Source organism: Microtus oregoni, unplaced genomic scaffold, assembly GCF_018167655.1.
Source record: "Microtus oregoni isolate MIOR12 unplaced genomic scaffold, Mior012 000004F_ref0000308, whole genome shotgun sequence".
Taxonomy (NCBI): domain Eukaryota; kingdom Metazoa; phylum Chordata; class Mammalia; order Rodentia; family Cricetidae; genus Microtus; species Microtus oregoni.
In genome coordinates, this window is record NW_024543063.1 from 8,852,451 (window position 1) to 8,875,318 (window position 22,868).

Here is a 22,868-nt window from a genome sequence, read left to right on the forward strand (position 1 = left end):
CCATGTAGGGGAGCAGAGTTGGGGCAAAAGAGTAAATGATGGCACTCGCTCTATCAAGACCTCCAGTCCCATAGGGGACTCTTGCTTGCTTAGAACTCCCTGGGGCCAGCTGGGGGTCATAGCTACCAGTTTCTTTTTATAGCAGAATGAGAGAAGACAGAACACATACTCATCTAATTAGGCGGTCAGATGAAGGAAAATATCCAAAGGGCAGGTTGAAATGGTGCCTTCAGAGGCAGGGAGGCTATTTTCAAAGACTTAAAAACAGACAATCACAGAGCTTGCAATCTAGAATTTCTTTCAAGGGTGCAATTTACAGACCCACAGATGTGAAATCCTCCCTCTGGCCCCTTCGCTTTGCCCCATTCCCATTGTGAGGTACTGGGGATGAAGGAGGCAGGCCAGGGGAGTAGGCAGGGTAAAGAGAGCTCACCGTGAGCAGAAATGGGTAGGTGTTGTCTCCCAGTTTCTTGAGCAGGCTCTCCTGGAGTTGGGTAGGGGCACTCATGGCCCCAACAGGAGGGTATACCTGGACCCGAGAAAAGTACAGGTCCCTGCGGAAGGTCAGGCCAATCACGTCAATGTCCTCCTGGCCATAGCGGAAGGCGCAAGTCAGAGTGACATACACTGGGAAGAAGATGCACACGGGTTAGACCTGGTCTGTTACACAGCCACTTCCACTGGGCTGAGCCCGCAGCAGAGCGACCACACTACTCTGTCTGCCCCAGGGATCCAGGCTTTGCTGCCTGGAAGGAACTGGGGCTGGGAGAAGAATGCTTTGCAGCTGGCTGACACATTTTTGGAGAAGCAGCCTGTTCCTAGGGTTAGCGTTCATTATCCTAGACAGGACCGTCACAGGATTGCAAGACATCTCCCTGGCAACCACATTATTTTGCTAGGCTGGTAGAAATCTGGGGACAGGGATGGCAAGATGGCTAACCGAGTAAAGGTGTCTGCTGCACAGCCTGACAGCCCATGTCAATCTCTGGGACCCACACAATGGCAGGAAGGAACCAACTCTCCTCAAGTTGTCCTCTGACTTCTACGGGTGCACCTTAGTGCTTGTGCGCCCACCACATACAGACAGACACACACAGAGACACACAAACGTCCACACACTGCATAATGACAAACGTAATAAATGTGCAGTCCACCTGTCCTTACTGTTTCCGATCTCCCACCCTCCCTCTGCCTGGGCTACCAGCTTGGGTATCTGGAGTTGGATGTCTGAAAATGGTGCTAACTTGCTTGTTTGGGTTAGAGAGAGCAGGATGTCTGGAGAGACAGACAGAGAAAACAGCAAAAGCAAAACAGACATGTGCCTGAGCCATATGGAGGCTGAGGGAACAGCCAAAGGTCCGGGCCAAGCAAAGAGACAAAATCAAACCTGAGAAGCTGCATTTATAGTCTCTGTACATTGCTCAGAAGCCTATGAAGCATTCTCTAAATCACTGGTTCCCAAAATTCTGTCTGATTAAAGACAGCCTGTGCCCGGTGTGTGAAAGTTCACCTGAAGTTGAAGACAGGAAGTGCACAGTTCTCCATAGCAAGGCTTATCAAAAGTGGTACCTTGAGTCCTCTCTCTTGGCCTGAGAATTCTTTCTGTGTCAGTTCTAAGGCCAGCTGCCCCCTAGCCCGCTGACTCAGACGAACTACTAACCAGCCGTGGATCCTTCCTTTGAGCACTCTTGAGAGGGGTGTCCTCAGCAAGCCTGGATTTCTGCTTGCACCCACTAAGCTGTGGTTTTCCCTGATAACTAAATCCCTGTGTGGTAAAGGGCAGGGACCGATTGGGTTCAAACCAGAGAGATGCAGAGCACCCAGGCAGGTGAGGAAACAGAGGAGAACCATTCCTGCTTCACTCCCCACTCCCCACCCCTGCGCTGTTGCCAGCCCACACCTGACATATTCTAGCCGGTACATCCAAGGTTTAGGACAATGCCTTGTGGTTGCCAGTAGAAACCACTCCAAAGGCATATTTAGAATGGAACTGAGTCAGCGACATTATCATAAGCCTCGCTCGAATCTGTTCTAATTCAGTTTTTGCGACTGTCATTAGGAACAAATGGCTTGCCGCACATATCACAACTGCCAGAGATCTCAAGGGCACTGTCATACTGAGGCACAGAACTTCCCAAGGACACAGAACGACAAACTCTGGGTTTTATTCCCCTGCCTCTCAACAGGCTCGGCTTCCCACATGAAAGCCTACTACCCACAGCGACAACCTTTACTGACAGAAGGATGGAGAAGCAAGGGGCTCAGCTCACCTTTCTTCCCCTTCACCAGCTCGGGATCCACCAACACAACACCATCTAGACCAAAAGAGAGAAAACCAAGAGTGAGATCAAGAAAATCAGACATCTGGCTTTAAAGCTGTGTGCAATATGGTGTCTTCTGTTTTTATTTTGGAGGTGGGAGGGTGAGGCATGTAGCTCAGGCTAGCCTTGGCTTTGCTAGGTAGGTAGCTAAGGATGACCATAAACAAGTAATCCTCCTGGCTCCAGGCCTGATCCACCAGACTGGCTTGCTTTCTATTATTTTTAAAATAATTTTTTATTTGGGGTTGGAGAGATGGTTCAGCGGCTATGAGCACTTGCTGCTCTTGCACAGGGCCCGGGTTTGGTCCCCAGCACCCATACGGCAACACACAACTGTCTGTAGCTCCAGTTTCAGAGGAGCCAACACCTCTTCTATCCTCCAAGGGCTCCTGCATGTATATGGTGCACATACATACAGGCAGGCCCTCACACTTATACATACAAGAATAAGAATAGTAATTTTTAAAATGTGGTTCTGGGGATCAAATTCAGACTGTGAGTCCTGGCAGCAAGCATCCTTACCCACTGAAGGCGTGTTTATCCTCAGTGCTTAAAACTGCCAATTTTCTCCATACTTCTTTCAACGTTTGATAGACAATGAAATGCTTATCAAGCCAAAGGAAGGTGAAAAGCCAGTACAGAGGGCTGCAGTATGCCTCTTGTGCTTACGGTTTATATACCGTGTTAAATTAGGACACAGACAAGCACACAATGGTTGTGTACGGTTCTGTGCTACAACAACCACCACAGTGTACATTTAGAATTGTCCTGGCATTGTAAAGGTCTCCTTTGGGCTCTCTCATGCCACCCATCCCTGCTTCCACCATCCTCAGTGGAAGCGGCAAGCACTGGCTGCAGAACTTTGTCATCTTGAGAATGTTATATGAGTGAAACCATGAAGTCCACAGCTCTTTGAGATGGCTCTTGTCACCCGGCACAATGTTTAGAGATCTCTAAGTTGTTGCAGGTATCAATAGCTCACACATCTTACATTTCTTCTTCTTTTCTTTTCTTTTTTTGAGAAAAGGTCTCTCCTATACAGTCCAGGCTGACCTCAGATTCTCGATCCTTCCCCTTCAGCTTCCCCAGTGCTGGGATTACAGGTGTATGCCACAACAACCAGCTGCTTGGTTTTTTATGATTGAATGTGTGTGTGTGTAGAGATAGGTAGATAGATAGATAGATAGATAGATAGATAGATAGATAGACCTACCATATATCCATGGTAGGGATATACCACATGTGTGTGTGTGTAGATTAGATAGATAGATAGATAGATAGATAGATAGATAGATAGATAGATAGATAATAGATAGATGAAAGATAGATAGATAGATAGATACCATATATCCATGGTAGGGATATACCACGTGTGTGTGTGTGTGTGTAGATATAGATAGATAGATAGATAGATAGATAGATAGATAGATAGATACATACATACATACATACACACACACATACCACATATCCGTGGTAGAGATATACCACAGTTTGTTTAACCTTTCTCATCTACTGAAGAGAGACTTTCATTCCTTTTGGTTTGCAGCTGCTGTGGACAACCATGTCCAAGCAAGGTTTTGTAGGCACAGTTTTCACTTCTCAATAAACACCCAGGAGTGCTATTGTTGGATCTTACAGTAAGTGTACATTTAGTTCTTAAAGAAACTGCCAGCTGCTTTCCTGGTGGCTGCAGCACTATACAATCCCACTAGCAGCCTACGTGTGCCAGATCCTTGGTTTTCTCATCGTTATTGACGTTGCCACTGCCTGTTCTTTTGATCAAACAAACAAACAAAAAGGAAAAATTGAAATATATTGGTTTTATGTAAGGAAAACCACATATAGGAACAGTTTCTTTTTCTACACATAGTTGGATTCCTAGGTATTTCCTACAGTCTAGGTGGCCCTGGAGATATAAGAAATGACTGGTCTAGCCACATATTCTCCCAGAATCATGGACAGCATCATGACAGTGTTTTCGGGTACCTCTTCCCTCAGGCCCAAGCATTTAAAGTTTTTTAAGATTAGGACAAATCCTGTTGTCTCTGGCTCCAACCCATTTATTTCAGACATCTTCTCTTGCTCACAAACTCCTTTGAGTCTTTCTGTGTTTCCTTCACATCGGTTTGGGGGTACAGTCTATCATGATGGGTAAAATACAGAGGCAGGAGCTTAAAGCAGCTGGCCACACTGCATGCGGAGTCAGGAAACAGAGATGTGATTTTTTTCCTTTAGTACTAAAGATTGAGCCCAATGTCTTGCACTAGGCAGGTGCTGAGCTACAAAACAGCCCTTTAATTTTTTTTCTTTAATGTGAGGGGCCAGCAAGATGACTTAGTGGGTGAAGATGCTTGCTGCACACTCCTGGAAACCTGAGTTCAATTCGTGGAACCACACAAAGGTGCAAGAGAACTGACTACAAATTAGCCCTCTGACCTCCACACATATGCTCTCCCCAAACAGATAGATAACTATAAAAATAGTTTCCGGTCAACCGGCAGCCACTTGCTGGCATTTTAATTTGTATCTCTTTGATTAGATTATCGGTGAGATTTTTTTTTTTTAGAAATTCATTTTATATATATTATGGGTGTTTACCTGTATGTATGTATGTATGTATGTATGCATATCACCTACATGTACTGTGCAGAGGGGCAAGAAGAATAGGGAGGAGTAACAGATGGTTGCGGGCTGCCGTGTAAGTGCTGGGAACTGAACTCTGGTCCTCTGCAAGTGCTCTTAACCTCTGAGTCATCTCTCCAGCCTGAGACCCATCTTTTTGTTTTTTTGTTTGTTTGTTTGATATAAGGTCTCTCTATGTAGCCCTGGCTGTCCAGAAACTCATTATGTAGACCAGGTTGACTTCACAGAGATCCACCTGCCTCTGCCTCTGCCTCCTAGGCTCTAGGATTAAAGGCATGTGCCACCATGCCACTGAACCACCATGCCTGGCTGGAAATCCCCTTTTTGTTGTTTCGGTTTTTTTTTTTCCTAATGAAAAACTAGTCAGGGGCTGAAGAGATGGCTCAGAGGTTAAGAGCATTGCCTGCTCTTCCAAAGGTCCTGAGTTCAATTCCCAGCAACCACATGGTGGCTCACAACCATCTGTAATGGGGTCTGGGGCTCTCTTCTGGCCTGCAGGCATACAGAATATTGTATACATAATAAATAAATATTAAAAAAAAAAGAAAAACTAGTCATTGTCTGATGACTTAAAGGAAAACCAGCATTAAATTTTCCTTCAAATTCAACTTACCTACAGGCTCTACTTGGCTGACGTGGTCGACATAGTCTCTCTTCCCCAGGTAGATAGTCACCTTTGGGAAGAATGAAGGTATTCACTTAGAAGCCAACAACAACCCCAAAGCCTCCCCAGTTTCTTTCTTCCTCTTATTTAGTGCTGGGCATCAAACCTGGGGCCACACACAGGCAAGGCAAGCACTCCACCCTGGGGTGCACACACACAAGGCAAGCACTCCACCCTGGGGTGTACACACACAAGGCAAGCACTCCACCCTGGGGTGCACACAGGCAAGGCAAGTACTTCACCCTGGGGTGCACACATGCAAGGCAAGCACTCCACCCTGGGGTGCACACATGCAAAACAAACACTCCACCCTGGGCTGCAAACACTCCACCCTGGGGCTTCACTCTGGAGCTTCAGCCCTTTCCCTTAGTCTTCGATAGAGAAGCCAATTGTCTTCACAGCTGCTCTGTGACTTCCTTCTTTCCCAGCTGTGGGTGAAGATGGTTCATTTCAAGTGAAGGGTACTGTCTTCTAGCCCTATATCAGCTCCAAGGAATGATTCCCATCCATATGAATGGCGGGAACTCTTTCCACTCCATTCTGTCCTTCCCATCAAGTCCAGGTCTGTAAGCAATCAAGTAAACCCATACATTCGTGGAAGGTTATGCCTATGGACACGGTCAGCTTTCTATTTCTAGTTGTGTGCCGAAAGGCCTTGTCTTCTTGTTCAGAGACTTTCTTGACGAGGCAAAGAAGCAGGAATTCCAGAGGAGCCTGAAATCCCATTGGGCAAACTCTGCACAGGTAAATGGGCAATCCTGCGCTGAGGAAGGAGGTGGCGGAGCTGAGTGGTGGGGACACCATCCACGCTCCTGGAAGCCAGTCTCCTCTTATTCTGTAGGAGAGCAGGGAGCTGCTTCCCTGCTGCCCACTGCTCAACCAGAAGACCACAGATGCCTTGAGGTGAGAACCTAGAACAGTGGTTCTCAACCTTCCTAACAATATGGCCCTTTAACAGAGTTCCTCATTTTGTGGTGACCCCCCCAACCACAAACTATTTTCGTTGCTACTTCTTAACTGTAATTATGCTACTGTTATGAATCGTAATGCAAATATCTGTTTTCCAGGGGTCTTAGGCAACTCCTGTGAAAGATTTGTTCAACACCCCCCCAAATGGGTCTCAACCCACAGGTTGAGAACTGCTGATCTAGAGTGTTCTGTGCCCCTTTCAGCCTTCTCAGTATTTACTACAGCCTTTGTACATAGATTCAATCAGAGGTTGCTAAGTACACCAATGACTAAAATCATGCATCCTGGCTAGTCCTCTGTTTCTGTCGGCCTCACAAGTACACATTTTTATTCTGCAAACAACCCAAATGATTTTTGACATTAAATCGTGTCTTATACTCTGTCCTCCACAGTGTATCATTTGTCCCCAGGTGGGTGCTGTTGTATGACTGATATTGGAGGCTGTATCAAGCCAATGCCTCTAGATCCCTGTTCACAGAGAAGATCCCGTGAGAAACCTTTGTGAATCCGTGCACAGTGTTTCTGCAGGCCTCAGCAGGCTGGGAAGGGTGGGAGCTGGGGGGCACAGGATGCAAGGACACACATCGTAACGTGTGCTGTAACTCTCTAGACGAGCCTTCCATTCACAGGCTAACCCAGCTGACTCACCCAGTGAACTCCCTGGCCCCCTGCTTTCTGTGTAGAATGGACCCAAAAGCAGAGGGAGAGAAGAGGGGAGGCTAGTGTTTACTATGGCCTGCTCTCCTGCCTGGCCTATGGCTGGCATGGTCTTCTAAGCATGGTCACAGTTCCTGGCACGTGGCCCTGTTGGCTTCCCTCCCATTCCTTCAGCCCAGGAAGCACCTGAGCTCAGTGCTACGGGCCCAATCCAGACTGGATGGGACGAAGTCGTAGTAGACATTGGGTTTTATCCAGGGGCACAAACTCCCCTCCAAGCCACCCATTGCTGTCCTTACAGGAACCCTCCATGTGGGTACCTCCTAATTCATAGATGCACCTGCTCCCTCCCTCCTGTTGAATAGCACCCAGTTCCTTGACCAACAGGGTCCTTACCTCTGGGCTTCAGGCCTCTCTGCCCTCAACTTGGCCTTTGCTCATGGCAGCCCTGTTGAACCCATCTGTTCCTACTCCCTGCACAGCAAAGAAGGCCCTTCAGCCGCATCTCTAGTTGAGAAAGCCCCAGCCAGGCTTCAAGAGAACAATTTGCCACTCCAAGTCCCTTGCCTCTCAGCATACCCTGGCTGTCCCTGTGTTATTTTGAGATAGTGTTTCTCGCTCCGTAGCACAAGCTATCCTAGAACACACTGTGTAGCCCAGGCTAGCTTCAAACCTCCTGCCTCAGTCTCTCAAGTGCTGAAGTTAGGGTCCCCTGTCACCATGCCTAACACCTTCCAGCCTATGGTGCCACACGGACATTCAAGAATGCAACCCAGCCGGGCGGTGGTGGCGCACGCCTTTAATCCCAGCACTTGGGAGGCAGAGGCAGGCGGATCTCTGTGAGTTCGAGACCAGCCTGGTCTACAAGAGCTAGTTCCAGGACAGGCTCCAAAACCACAGAGAAACCCTGTCTCGAAAAACCAAAAAAAAAAAAATAAATAAATAAAAATAAAAAGAATGCAACCCTATCGCTGCATGTGTCCCATCTGGCTTCAGGGCTATGGAGGCCTCACCATACCACTGGTCTGTGGGGACAAAACCTCTCCAGGTTTCTACCGTCAGGTTTGAGGTAAGTGGTGAGGAAGAGGCAGGCAAAGGGTATGGTCGGGAAAGAGAGGGGAAAGCTCCCCTTTGAAGGAGGTGCTACCTGAGCAGACAACACAGGTAGGAGGCCAGAGGATAGGCAGGAATGGCTTTCTGGGCAAAAGAGACGGAAAGATGCCAAGGTGAAGAGCATGTATCTGAAGTCAGTAGCCAGTGGCCACTGAGTAAGGATGAAGGCTGAGTGCGGCAAGGACTTTAGGACTCAGGCCCGAGGAGCTCAGGAAGATGTCCTGACACAGGGCACTCTAGACACTGTGTTCAGTTCAAACTCGAAACAACTCTGGAGGATGAGATTAGCCCTGTCTTCCACAGACATTGAGCTCTGGGTCCTGTTGGCATCTTCCTAACTGGAAGGAGGATTAGCAAGGGAAAGCCAGGCAGGCGGCTCTTTATGGTTGGGAAGAGAGAATCTTAGAGTCTCTAGGACGAAGATGAGTAGACGGGGGAGCATTTCTCTTCTCCCAACCTTTGGCTGGAAGAAAGAAAGCTGGAGATGGAAGCTAAGGGGGCTGTTGATAGCCATTATTAAAATGCAAGATACAATATGAAGACATCTTTTATTTTTTTATTTTTTTTGATTTTTCGAGACAGGGTTTCTCCGTAGCTTTTGGTTCCTGTCCTGGAACTAGCTCTTGTAGACCAGGCTGCCCTCGAACTCACAGAGATCCGCCTGCCTCTGCCTCCCGAGTGCTGGGATTAAAGGCGTGCGCCACCACCGCCCGGCGACATCTTTTATTTTTGAGACAGGGTCTAACTATGTAGTCCTGTATGTGTGTATATATACTGTGTTGTGGCTGGTGCCTGCAGAAGCCCGAAGAGGGCATCTGATCCCCTAGAGCCTGAGTTATGAATAGTTGTAATTTACTATGTGGGTGCTGGGAACTGAACCCAGGTCCTCTGCAAAAGCAACAAATGTTCTTAAGTGCTGAGCCATCTCTCCAGCCAGCCAGGTAGCCAGTCTGCATGCCTTTCTTTCTCTTTGACAAGCGCCTTCTGTGTCACTCTTGCTGGCCTTGAACTTGGGATCGTCACGAGTGCTAAAATCAGAAGTGTGTGCTGCTACTTCCAGCTCGGGAAATGTTTCTTAGTTGGTCTGATCTACTTCTGAATGTCTAATTGCTTTGGCTTGTGATTGACTTAGCGTCGGCCGGTAACTCAGGCCCAACCAATGAATACAAGGGGCAAGTCTTCTGGAGAGCTCTTGGGAAAGGTTTCCTGACCTTTAAGAGAAACCCTAAGAGTCACTCCTCTCTCTGGGCTTCCTGCCTAAGGATCAACCGCCTCATGCTTCTGCCCCAGGCCAGCCCCACTAAGTTGAACTGTGCCCTCAAACCATGAACCAAAATGAGCTGGGGTGCTCACCACCAGCCTGCGGCTAACACAGAAGAGAGAATCACAGAGAAACGGCTGCCGAGGCCAGGCACCCCATGACTGGGCACACAGGGCATACTGGGCCCTTGGGCCAGCAGAAGACTAAGCAGGGCCTGGCAGCACATGCCTGGAATTCTAGTTTCTCAGGAGGCCAAGGCTGGAGGGGTCCAAGTTCAAGGTCAACCTGGGAAACTTCGTGAGATTCTGTCTCAAAATAGAAGTAAAATTAAGAGCTGGGATATATTTAGCTCAGTGGTGGGGTTCTGGCCTGGCACGTATGAGGCCCTGATTCCCTGGTACCATAGGAGGCTGGGAGGCAGGGAAGGAATAAATGTCATGGTTCAAATGATGTCTGTTTAAAGACCAGGTACATTTCAAGGTGGTATGGCCATATACAATGGATGTCTGTTAGGTATTAGGAGGGAATGGTAAGTGACCAGGGAAACTAGCACAAAGCGGTTCCTTCTCTGTCAGAAGTACAGATGAAAAGGACCCGACAGATAACGTGGGATAAGCGTTGGGGAATGAAAAGATGTAGGGTACCAAAGCGATGGCCACAAAGAACCCAAGCGCTTGATGAAAATGATGACACTTCTGGCCAACAGAGGAGCAGGCAGGAGGAGGGTATGCATGAAAAGCCCCATTCCTTGGTGAGGCACCAGAAGGAAACCAGCTCGGAGATCAAGGCAGATCCGTGCTGTCCATCAGGTAGTCACTAGATACACCCGCCTTAGCGTGCTTTCAAAGTGGCCTGTGCTGTAACATGCCACACATTTCCATAACTTAGCAAGGGAGCCTAACAAGGTTGGGAAGGAACAATGGGACCCAGAGATGGTGAGTTGCAGGATCCATCGGTGTCCCTTGGTCCTCTCTCACCGATCACCCAGCCTATGGACATAGAGGATCCCTAGGCCTCAAGGTAGTTGGATGTTGATCATGGTTGTACCTGACAAGTGTCTGCTTCCCATCACTCTCACAATAATCTCCACTCTCCTCGGTGCTACTTACCGCCTTGTCCCGAGAGACCTTCTTGAAGATGACGTGGGACTTATTGGTCTTCATGCTGGCCGCCATGTTGTCTGTCCCTTGGGATGTATGTCAGGTTGGAGGGCTGGGAAAGTATAGTGACCCCAAACATAAAATTAAGAACATTTTGGATGTAAAGCCCACTCCTAAGACTTCCTCCCTTGGATATTCCCCCGCATGAGCTCCAGAGTCCAAGTTTGATCAAAGCAGCTGATTGGTTGGACTTCACTGTGGCGTGCCTTTAAAAATTTTTATTTATTTCACTTTTATTTATGTGTATGTGTGCCACATGTGTACAGATGCCTGCAGAGACCAGAAGAGGTTGTCGGATCCCTCGGAGCTAGAGCTGTAACCTCCCGACCTGGGTGCCGGGAACCAAACTCATGTCTTCTGGAAGAGCAGCAAGCACTCACAACCTCTGAGCCATTTCTCCAGCACCAGTACTTCCACCCTTGAAATTGCATCTCACCGCATAGCCCAGGGTTGGCCCAAAACTCACTCTGTAGATCAGGCTGGCCTCAAAATTATAGAGATCCATTTTCCTGTGCCTCAGGACTGCTTAGATTAAAGGAACGTGCCACCACGCCTGGCCCAGTGTATATCTTGGTAAGCTTCAAACATTCCAGTAAGCCTCACCAGCTTGATTCTAATGAAGCTTTGCCTTTTTGAATTAAATATCGGTGTCATGTACTTGTTGGGTTACATCTGAAACACTGTCATGCCAGGTGTGGTGACTCCTACCTACCTATCATCTCAGCACTCGAGAGACAGAGCTAGGTTGCAGAGAATCTGAGGCCAGCCTGGTCTACATAGCGAGTTCCAGGGAAGCCAGGGTTACATAGGAAAGACTTTGTCTCAAACAAAGAAAGCTTTCTCATGATTAGACCCTTTCTTCTCTCTTCTTCTTCTCCCTCCTCCTCCTCTTGTCTCATTATGTGGGCCAGGTTGGCCTCAAACTGGCAATCCTCCTGCCTGGTGCCAGGATTACAGAAGTGGATCATCACACCTGGCTTTTCTGTGCCTTATGGTAAGCATACAGAAAATGTCTCCGAAAAACACCCCAACGGGACTGCTCCCCAAATGCAGGGGCGTATGAGAACCCCACAGTTCCAGCATATTTGTTCCCTCTCCCCTGTCTGGCAGATAGTCACGCCATCTCATGGTCTAGGATGAAATGCCCTCCAAGTTTCTTTTCCAAGCAAAGTTCTGTGGAAGCCGGAGGTAGCAATCCCCAGCATTTTGCCTTGCAGAAGCATGTCTGTCCTTATTGCTCCCTGGGTCCCCAGGTTTCTGAGGATGCTTGGGTTTGGCTCTCACTTACCTTGTGACTTGTCACCAGCTGGGATGGCCAGGGAGGTCAGGAGAGTGTCCCCGCGTTTCCGGATGGTGAGCAGTCAGCCTTTGCTCTGAGGCAACTGGTGAAGTCCCTCCAGGTGACCCCACAGGGCAAGGGTGAGGCCCCTGGCTGCCACGTAGGGGAATTTGTAGGCTCTGTGGGGATGACCAGCACTGAGTGTCTAAGAGCCAAATCAGATTTGAAGAGCAGGGAGGAGAGTGGATTAGTGCGGTGGCAGATTGGCTATTTCAGCAGTTCTCAGCATTAGCTTGGGAGCTCCAGTCTCCTAGAGGATCCCAAAGACGCACGAGCCATCCAGCTGGCCTGGGGAAGGTGCAGCGGGAGGAACAGCTAATTAAAAGCTCTTTTTCTTTAATCCTAAACCTCTTTGGGTTCTGGAAATAGACAGCTTATCCCTTTACTCCTCAACATCATCAGGAAGGGGGATGTCCGAGTGACAGACGTGATTAAGCTCAGCAGGCATCAAAGGATTATGTGAAGGAAAAGGTCAAGGAGGAAGGTCAACCTGGGGCTGAGCTGCCTGTGTCCCTCTTCTTCACTCCACACCAAGAGTCCTATTGGGCCTCTGTCTTCCTACATCTTTACATGTCTAGTATGGGTTCACACACCACCCAGACTCCTCTGAGCAGTAACGAGCCCACATCTGATGGGCATCCATCTCTACTTTCCAGGCCCTTCTCCACACCCAGTGCAAACTGTCTTAGCCCTGACCCATCAATCCCCTGCTGGGGGGAGTTCCTGTCACTCTTGCATGTAAACATGCGTAAGCCCTCTACCTGGGTCCTTCCAAGATTGACCAGATGTCATGTCCTCAAAGGACTTTCTCCCAGGCACCAGGACAGCTACCATTCACCCTTACGAGTGGCTCTTCTTCTTTATTAGACTCCGACCTGCAAGGCAGAGTGCCCACGACTTGGCGTTTCCCTCACTTTGTGTATGGATGTGTGAATCTACACTCCCCCAAACCCTCAGGGAATGGAATTCTGAAAAGCTCTGGACACTACCTCATCTATATAATGGGTTTCACTCTAGAAATAAAACAGTAGCAACAGAAGGCTTATTGTGATACCGGGGTGTCAGTATCTGTCCCCCAGTCCGGTGGCTTTCAAGTCCTCCTGGATAGTACCTGCCTTATTTCTCAGCACTCTGCCCACCAGCCACTGTCCGATCTGCTGGCCTCCCTTGATTTCTGTAAACCTGTCTTTCCCCTTCCTGTGTCTTGTTGCTGCTGCTGTTCCTCCTCAGCCCCCAGTACATACAACCAAAGGTGTACCTGGGACTCCCTACTCTGAGCAAGTCAAGTTCCTGGACTGCAGCAGTGACAGTCACGAGTCAGTGAAGTAGTTACCATGGTGATAGGTTCGCTGATAGAATTTTCACATATCTGTCTCTCTGCTTCATTTTAGTTCATTCCCTGTCCCCTATAAACTCACGGATCTTTTCATTTCCAAGTGCAAAACCCGATAGTTATTTGTATTATTTGAGATAGGGTCATGTTTACGTCCCTTGGGTTGGCTTATAATTCATACTCCTTCTATCTCAGACGCTTGAGTCCAAACGTTTTTTTTTCTTATTTTGAGACAGGTCTCACTATATCACTCTGGCCAGTCTAGAACTCTCATAAGACCGGGCTGGCCTTGAATTCAGAGTCTATCTGCCTCTGCCTCCTGGGTGCTGAATTACAGGTGAGCACCACCACACCTGGTACAAGTTTTTAGAGATGTATTTTTACTTTCGTTATGAGTGTATTGTCTGCATATATGCACATCATGTACTTGCCTAGACCTGAAGAGGGTGCCCAGTCCCCTAGGACTGGAATTGGAGATGGTTGTGAACCTCCACCTGGGTCCTGGGAACTGAACCCAGGTCCTTCCCATGAGCTAACTACTAAGCCATGTCTCCAGCCCCAACATGGTCTTTTAAAAATTATTTCTTTTATGTGTATATGTGTGCTGTGATGCATGTCTGTGTATCACATGTACTTTCAGAGGACAGAAAAGGGCTCAGAATCCCCTAGAACCAGAGTTACACTTGTGAGCCTCTGCATGGATGCTGGGAATCAAACCCGGATCCTCTGCAAAAGCAATCAGTGTTCCTAATGACTGAGCTATCTCTCTAGTTTGTCCCGACATTTTTTGTTTGATTTATTTTTCTAGACAGAGTTTCTCTGTGTAGCTTTGGAGTCTGTCCTGGAAGTCACTCTGTAGACCAGGCTAGCCTTGAACTCACAGAGCTCTGCCTACCTGTGCCTGCCCAAGTGCTGGAAATAAAGGCATGCACCACCACCACCTGGTCCAACTTTTTTTTTAAACATCAGAATGCCAGCTAACAAATGTAGAAGGAATGATAAAAGAAAACATTATCCAAAAAATGTAATTGTAAATCCTATTGTTTAGGTTTTTTTCTTTCCCCCCTGGCCTGGAATTCATGGCAATCCTCCTGCTCTATCCTCCCGAGTACTGGGATTATAGGTGTGTGCCACCAACCCTGACTAGTTTCTGCAGCTGGGACATGGCAGGTCCTGGAGAGATTGTTCTTCTTCTAGAGAGATACAGTACAAATCCTGGCTTCCTAGTGCTTCTAACCCAGAACATATTCTTAACCCCCACCCTCTGGCTTCATTTTTCTGACATGGGGTCTCTCATCTAATTCGGGCTGTCCTTGAACTCCTGATCCTCCTGTCTTACCTGGAGGGCTAGCAGTATAATCCTATACCTTCATGCTTCCCTCAGACCCTAACCCTTTTATCAAGGATGTTATACTTCAGGCCCTGATCTGCCCTAATCACAGTTAGAGACACCTCCTACTCTCCAGATCCTACGTGGCTGGGCTTCCTGTCATTTCCATGGAAACGGCAAAAAGATTATTATTGCCATGGTTTCCTCTTACTCCCTGGTCAACCTTAGCATTCCTCAGTGTGGTTCTGCGTAGTGTGGCATGCAAGTGACAAATTTCTTTATGGTAGAGTTACATCCTCATCTTTTGGCTTCATCATTCCTGAATGATAGTAAACCTTACATCTTGAAACTCTAGGACTAGTCATTGGTCTTTAAGCAATCGAGTGATGTGGGGGAATGAAGTCCCTTTAGTACAAGGTGATGTATATGGATCTCTGTTCCAACTGCATATGAGGTATCACCTTGGATTAGCCCAAATCCATGGAGTCTTTAGATCCTATTTATGATCAAAAGAGAGACATGTTCAATTAAAATGCAGTTAAGAGCCGGGCGGTGGTCGCGCACGCCTTTAATCCCAGCACTCGGGAGGCAGAGGCAGGCGGATCTCTGTGAGTTCGAGGCCAGCCTGGTCTACAAGAGCTAGTTCCAGGACAGGAACCAAAAAGCTACAGAGAAACCCTGTCTCGAAAAATCAAAAAAAAAAAAAAATGCAGTTAAGGACTCAACATCCATGTGTAAAGTGTGACCCCGGATTGGTTACTCAGTTGCGTAAGTGGGGTGCACAGACATTTTGGATGAACTGGGGAATGTGAAAATGGCTGAGATGAGAGTTGCTAGAATAGAGGCCGGCAGATGTCTCAGTGGGTCGAGGTGCTGGCTATGCAAACCTGATGGTGACCTGAGTTCAATCCCTGGATCCCATGGGGCAGGGGGAGAATCTGCTCCCCAGTGCTGCATGAGTGCTTTGGCACATGCAGGAGGACAAGTATGAACCCTTATTAGAAACCAAAAATGGGGGCTAGAAAGATGTCTCAGCAGGTAAGAGGACTTGAGTTCCGTTCCGAGTACCCACATGGGGGCTCACAGTCCCCTCTAACTTATTTCAGGGGACCCGGCATTTTCTTCTGATCTCTACCAACACCAGGCAGGGACATGGGACACATCTACCATACCCATGCACAAAACATTCAGATACATTAAATAAATAAATAAATAAGCATTAAAATAGATTATAAGTCAGGCATAGTGACACATACATTTAATCCCACCACTCATAAGGCAAAGGCAGGCAGATCTCTGAGGTAGCCTGGTCTACATAGTGAGTTCCAAGCCAGCCAGGGCTACGTAGTAAGAACCTGTCTCAAAAGCAAAACCAACAACAACAAAAATAGGCTATAAATCCAGGAGACTCTCTTTTTTTGTTGTTTATTTTTATTTTATGTGCATTGGTGTTTTGACTGCATATATGTTGGTGTGAGGGTGTCAGATCTTGGAGTTACAGACAGTTGTGAACTGCCATGTGGGTGCTGAGAATTGAACCCAGGTTCTCTGAAAGAGCAGCCAGTGCTCTTAATCACCGGGCCATCTGCAGCCCCTCAGGACATTCTCTTAACTTCTCCCTTTAAAATATAAAAATACATACATACATGCAGGCAAAACACTCAGACAACAAAAGTTTTGAAAAATCTATTTTTTTTTTTCAAATACAAAACAAAGAAGTGGATTTGGGGGAGGGGCATGGAAGAGATTGGTGAAGGGAATGAGAGGAGAGGAGGGAGGGGAAATTTTGGTCAGGATGTAAAATAAATGAATAAATTTAATTAATAAATAATAATAAAATAATGCCAGGCATGATGATGCATGTCTGTAACTCCAGCACTTGAGAGGCTGATGGGAGGATTTCCACAAGTTCAAAGCCAGTGTGATCTAATCAGTGATCCCCTCACTAACCTCCCCTCACATAACTCCACTCCAAAGCTAGAGCCAGCAAGATGATTGAGTGGGCATACACTTGCCACAAAATCCTAATGACATGAGTTCAATCCCCAGAACCCACATGGAAATGGGAGGAGATAGCTGACTCCATAAAGTTGTCCTCTGACTTCCATATAAGCTGTCACGTGTGCATACCCATGTACACATACCATGTATACACACAGTAATGGATAATTAATGCTAAAAATCCAAAAATCAAAAAGCCTCACAAACTCAAAGGGAAGAAAAGTGGCCAGGAATCTCTGGCCCTGCCTGACTGCATGTTGTTTGCTCATGAAATCCTGTATCCTCCCATTGCTTCATGGGTACCAGACCACAGAAGGGTATAAATGAGCACATCTTAGTCACTGACCTGCTATAACTTTGTGTGTGTGCATACATGCATGCAAGCATGTGTGTGTGTTCACTGGGGATCCAGCCAGAAGCCTTGGATCCATACACACTACAGAAACCTCTACACACTTCTATGTAGAAATGATTTTTTTTTTATGGTGCAAAAAAAAAGTATTTTGAATAAGCCAGGTGGACTCAGTTTAGATGATTCCAGTTTGGCTGGCAACATCCAGAGTGTCATAATCAGGAGCTAACTGAACACACGTCTTCTTCTCATCATCAGGCCTTAGTAGGGTGTACACTTTGGCCACATCATGCCATAGTTTCGTCACAGCCTGTTTGATCTGGTGTTCATTGACCTTGACATCCACATGAACACATGCGTGTTGTCCTCTTCTATTTTCTTCATGGTTGACTTGGCGGTCGGGGGCAATTCGTTGATGGCATAGTGGTCAAGCTTGTTTTTCCTGGGTATGCTTTTGGAGGGTATTTGGGCTGTCTCTGGAGCCACAAAATCTTGGGTCACCACAAGGTAGGAGACATACAGATCTTTTTGCGACTGTGGGCACCTTTCAGCATTGCCTTCTTGCCTTTCAAGGCCTTCACTTTTGGCTTTAGGAGGGGCAGGAGCTTCCTTCTTCATTTTCGGCACCATCTTGGTTTGGAAATGTCTATTTTAACATCTGGTCTGTGATTTTTCTCTTCTTGAGGGAGAAATAAGTGACAGAAAGGGCATTCTTGTTCCTAAAAACCAAGTATTCCAGACACAGGCTCTCTTATTCTGATTCCGAGGTTCTCAACATTTCAGTGTGACTCTTCTTCCCGTCTTTACAGGACAGGCTTTAGAACCAGCGTGACTTGTCTACCCTCGATGCAATGCCTAGGGACACTAGCACCCACTTCTGTCAAGCCTTACACAGACCGCCCAGCCCTGCGCAAGGGCAGATCTGCCTGTGCATTCCAGAACTGTACTGTGAAACAGCAGAGTCCAGGGAACAGTGGGAAGCAGCATAATAAACCCCACCCAGTAGGCAAGACCAGCAATGCTTGCTGTGTGCACATGCAAGACCTACCCCATAAACATTACTGAAGATGGTTCCTGAGCAAAAGGACAGAAACATCCACCCCGTAAAACAAGAGGAGTGTGGTGGCACTCAGGGATAAGTCCTTGCTTAGAGGTGACTCCAAAGCGGACTATGATGCCTCATTATTAATCCCAGAATGCTGGAGGCTGAAGCAGGAGGATCTTAAATTCAAGGACAATCTGGGATACACATGAGAAAAAGAAAAAAAGCGAGGGGAGGCTCTGGAATGGCTCAAAGTTAAAACACTTGCTACTCTATCAGAGAAACTACCCACAGTGGGTGTCTCACAAGCAACTCCAACTCCAGGGGATCTAATACCCTTCACAGGTGTACACATGCACACCTTTGCTCACAACTACTTTTAACTCCAGCTTCAGGGTATCTAACACCCTCCATAGGTGTACACACACACAGACACAAACACACAGCCAGCCCTTTGAACCTTCCCTCTAGATTTCTTCTTAAAGTTGACTGGCCTGACTTCCCAGTTCAGGAAATCCTGTTCATATAGGACACCGTTTTCTGGAGTCACCCACAGGGAGATGACGCTCCAAGCCTTGTGTTTCAACTCTAAACACTATGGGCAGTCAGGGCTCATGGGGGAGGGGTAGCGCTATGGGGACAGTCAGCCAAGAGGCTTATGGACTTTGCAGTTAGCTTGCTGTCCTAAGGGCACTCACTCACTGGAGGAAAACAGGCACTGTTTCAAACGCAAGTGAAAATGGCATGGCCTCATTGCCAAGGTTTATGGAAGAGCACCATGACGTCTGAAGTCGCTGCCATTTCTGAAGAGTGTCAGGGGACAGGAGCTCTTAAAGGGCCATCACCTGGGGCTGAGTGATGGGTCAGTGGTTAAGAGCACACAGGCCACACAGAGGTTCACAGCTGTATGTAACTCTAGTTCCAGGGATCTGACACCCTTTTCTAGCCTTCAGAGGTACCAGGCATTTAAGTGGTGTACAGACATACACACAGGCAAAACACTCAAACACATAAAATAAAATATTGAAGAAAATTTAAAGGTCAGGCGGTGGTGGTACACGTCTTTAATCCCAACACTTGGGAGGCAGAGGCAGGCGATCTCTGTGAGTTTTAGACCAGTCTGGTCTACATAGCTAGTTCCAGAACGTTCAGTCAGGGCTGTTACACAGAGAAACTGTCTCAAAACACAAAAACAAAAAGGAAAAAGAATTTAAGCTATTACTCCACCTCCTACATTAGCGAATCCTCTATAGAGCAGAGGGCTAGGTAATAGTAGTTAAGCCTAATTGTAGTTCACAAACTCTCAAGGTAGTAAGACTTTGCAGACAAAAACAAGCCCTTGGTCCACATCCCAGCCCTTATTTGGATCTCCTGTGCAATATTACTAATGTTGTTGAATGTCTCCAAGGTTGGGAAATCACTAATACTCATTTTTTATCTCATGATGCAGTCTGGAGTAGTCTTGAACTCTGCCTCAACCTTCCAAATGCTAGACTTACAGGCATGCGACACTACAGCTTAGTCATGGGAGGGCTGTTGGTATGAAACTGGTGTTTCTACTTCTCCCCATTGCTTCAAGTTAATCTTTCTCGCACAGGCAAGTTTCTCTGTGATGAGCATAAGGCTGCTTACTTCCCAAGGGCGCTGGAATCCCTTCACCACTCTGGGATCCAATGCCCCAGGTTTGTGCAGTGGGACGTGGGTAACTCCAGATGGAAATCCTGGGTTCCATAGTTCACTGATGAATTCGTGTTCCTGGGAACGCTCTTCAGCCTCCCTGTTACTTCTTCTCCATTTGGATAAGGTAACATCACTGCCTGACCATTTTGTGGTGTGTGTGTGTGTGTGTGTGTGTGTGTAAAGAAACCTGTAGAATGTGTAGTCAAGTCTCTTGAAAAAATGATCAGTATAGGGTTAGACAGGATTCCATCAGCTTTCCTCTTTTCCTCGTCCACTGGAGGCTGATATATGCCTGGGTGTTTCCGTAGGCTCTGCACTGCCCACTGAACCCCAGTGACAATGGGGTCACCAGAACAGTGAAACCACTTCTAAAGATCTGTGTCCTTCCCCCACTCAGGGAGTCCAGGGCCTGTGAACTTGACATCTGTGCAAACTTGTCATGTTACTTGTACATCCTTTCCTAGCTGGACCACCAACTGCTGTGCTCTTCCTGGGAGGACCACCTCTCCCACTCCCAGCCTAACTCAGCTGCCTCGCGCTGTGTAGGGCTGAGGCCTCGTGAGCTTTTGCTCCCGTTACCTGGTGTTTGCTGGTGTCCTCTTCTGCTTTTCACATCTGGGTGGTCATATTGGTGAGAGTTTAGGGGTATAGCTTCTGATGTTACTAAGAAACAGTCTCACAGCAAGCTCCTCTGGTTGCCCCTCTTCAGCAACACTCCCTGGGGTGTTTTCTAGAGGTATCCACTGGGACTGGGAAGCCCACAACTGTTTTAACTAGTTGTGATTTTCTGCAGTGGTCCATTTTTCTTTGGATTGATCTGTTACTTAGAGATCTTATTTATTTATTATGCATGTAATGTTCTGGCTGCATGTGTGCCAACATGCCAGAAGAGGGCACCAGATCTCATTACAGATGGTTGTGAGCCACCATGTGGTTGCTGGGAATTGAACTCAGGGCCTCTGGAAGGAGAGTCAGTGCTCTTAACCTCTGAGCCATCTCTCCAGCCCTACTTAGAGATCTTAACTTGAAAGACAACCAGCGCCTTTGTTGGCTAGCGTCATGCGTTGGTGACTATACAGTGTAAATCTAGACAGTATCACAAAACTGTTGACTTTAAAACACTGTGTGAGGTCAAAGCAGCAGTCTGCTGTAGAAGGCAGCCAACAGATCAGTGATCACTGTGGCCTTTCCCTGGCACACATACCCAGGTGCTTCTATAGAAACCTACTCAAGTTTGGGGGTCCTTCATTTCATGTGAGATTTTTTTTTTTTGGTTTTTCGAGACAGGGTTTCTCTGTGGTTTTGGAGCCTCTCCTGGAACTAGCTCTTGTAGACCAGGCTGGTCTCGAATTCACAGAGATCCGCCTGCCTCTGCCTCCCGAGTGCTGGGATTAAAGGCGTGCGCCACCACCGCCCAGCTTCATGTGAGATTTTTAAGCTGATGGATGAAAATTGGAATCTACAGTATGACATTTACTGAAATAGGAAATAGATGACATCATAGCTGACTCATTTTGCATGCCCCTCCCCCCATGGACCTAGAGTAGCAGCCGTCAGAACTCAGCTGTGAAATTTCCTTCCAGTTCTAAAATAAAATCAAATATACTCAGATGACTAAATTTGAGAACTAAACTCATCCTATTACTCCTCGGGACACCTGATGGAAACTGAAATGGTGGTTAAAGAAAGCAGAAGTAAAAAGTCTGGCATGTCAACGCTACTCAAATCTGTTCCGCACAGGCTGGAATGTGAACTTCACGCTTCAAAATGCGAGACTGACCAAACCCCAGCTAGGTGAAAAGACGCGAAGACACACACGGCTGTTCTGTGCACCTTCAATCATGGCAATCTTGTTTCCCAGGGAAACGATCCTTGGGAACTGGGCTGCCCTGGTCCTCTCCCTCATGCATTTACTACAATGTCCACAAAATCTCGTTCCCCAGTGTCTAGGACGTATGCTATAAAGCAGATAAAAAGGTGTCGGAAATGGTGGCACACCCCTTTAATCCCAGCACTCCAGAGGTAGGAGGATCTCTGTGAGTTCCAGTCCAGTCATGGCTACATGGTGAGACCCTATGGGTGTGTGTGTGTGTGTGTGTGTGTGTGTGTGTAGGGAGCAGTGTACCCAGAGCGTACTGTAGAATCAAGCCTCTAACCTGATTTGCAAATACTGCACTGGGAAATAACCTGGTGAATATAAACCTGCTAGTTAAAAATATCCTCAAGTAACATTATACAGACTGAACAGGTCATAGGAGGAAGTCAGTCTGCTCTCTCTGGAGGCTGCATGAAAAACACCTGAAAACAAAACCACATCATGTAAAGACTAGAAAGAAACCCACACTGGTGCAAGGACTCCACCTGCAGGCAGAGGAAGGTGCAGACTTCGGGTGAACAAGACACTCTATTGCTCAGAGCTGGCAGTAAAAAGGGACCAGAGATACTGGGGAGGGGGTGAATTAAGTCAAGAGTAGTTCTGCTTCAAGTTCAAAGCCAGGGTGACCTGAAGTGACTGTGATGCTCATGTGACACTCTCCCTCCCTTTCAAGGACAGCTGATGTCTGGCTGAGCCCCCCTCCCCCAAGGCTGGTGAACAGTCAAGCACAATTTCTGCGTCCCCAACTCATTCCTCTCCAGGGGAGGCAGGATGCCAGTATACGGCAACACCCAGGTGGGGTGGGGATCTGTGACACCTTTAGACTTGCACAGGACACAAAGCTGGAGTGCTGGTGTTCACAGGAGTAGAAATTTATGGGGGTGACATGCTGAAAATGACCAAAACACCAGGAAGACATTGTTAGCTGGACAAAGTTGTATAACCTTGTTATCCCATCCATTGGGAGGCAAGAGGATCTCAGAGATTAAATCTGGTCTAGGCTACACATAAACCAAGTCCTTACCTCCAAAAGGACTAAGTATCAAAAAATCAGCTCCTTTCCCCCTTCTTAAGGAAATAAAAGAAAGAAACAAAAACAAACAAGATGCAAGGAGTTTGAAAAG

The 22,868-nt window shown here is 47.3% G+C and overlaps 1 protein-coding gene across 1 annotated transcript in view; it reads right to left on the minus strand.

Moving 5' to 3' along the window:
* Positions 1–10,806, minus strand: part of Sag (S-antigen visual arrestin) — a 35,124-nt gene extending 24,318 nt beyond the window's left edge. The window contains exons 1-4 of the mRNA XM_041649808.1: positions 10,741–10,806; positions 5,581–5,641; positions 2,271–2,315; positions 434–627 (exon numbers count right to left, since the gene is read on the minus strand). Coding sequence (XP_041505742.1) covers positions 434–627; positions 2,271–2,315; positions 5,581–5,641; positions 10,741–10,806 — 366 coding nt within the window. The remainder of the gene's footprint in view (positions 1–433; positions 628–2,270; positions 2,316–5,580; positions 5,642–10,740) is intronic.
* Between the last annotated feature and the right edge of the window lie 12,062 nt (positions 10,807–22,868).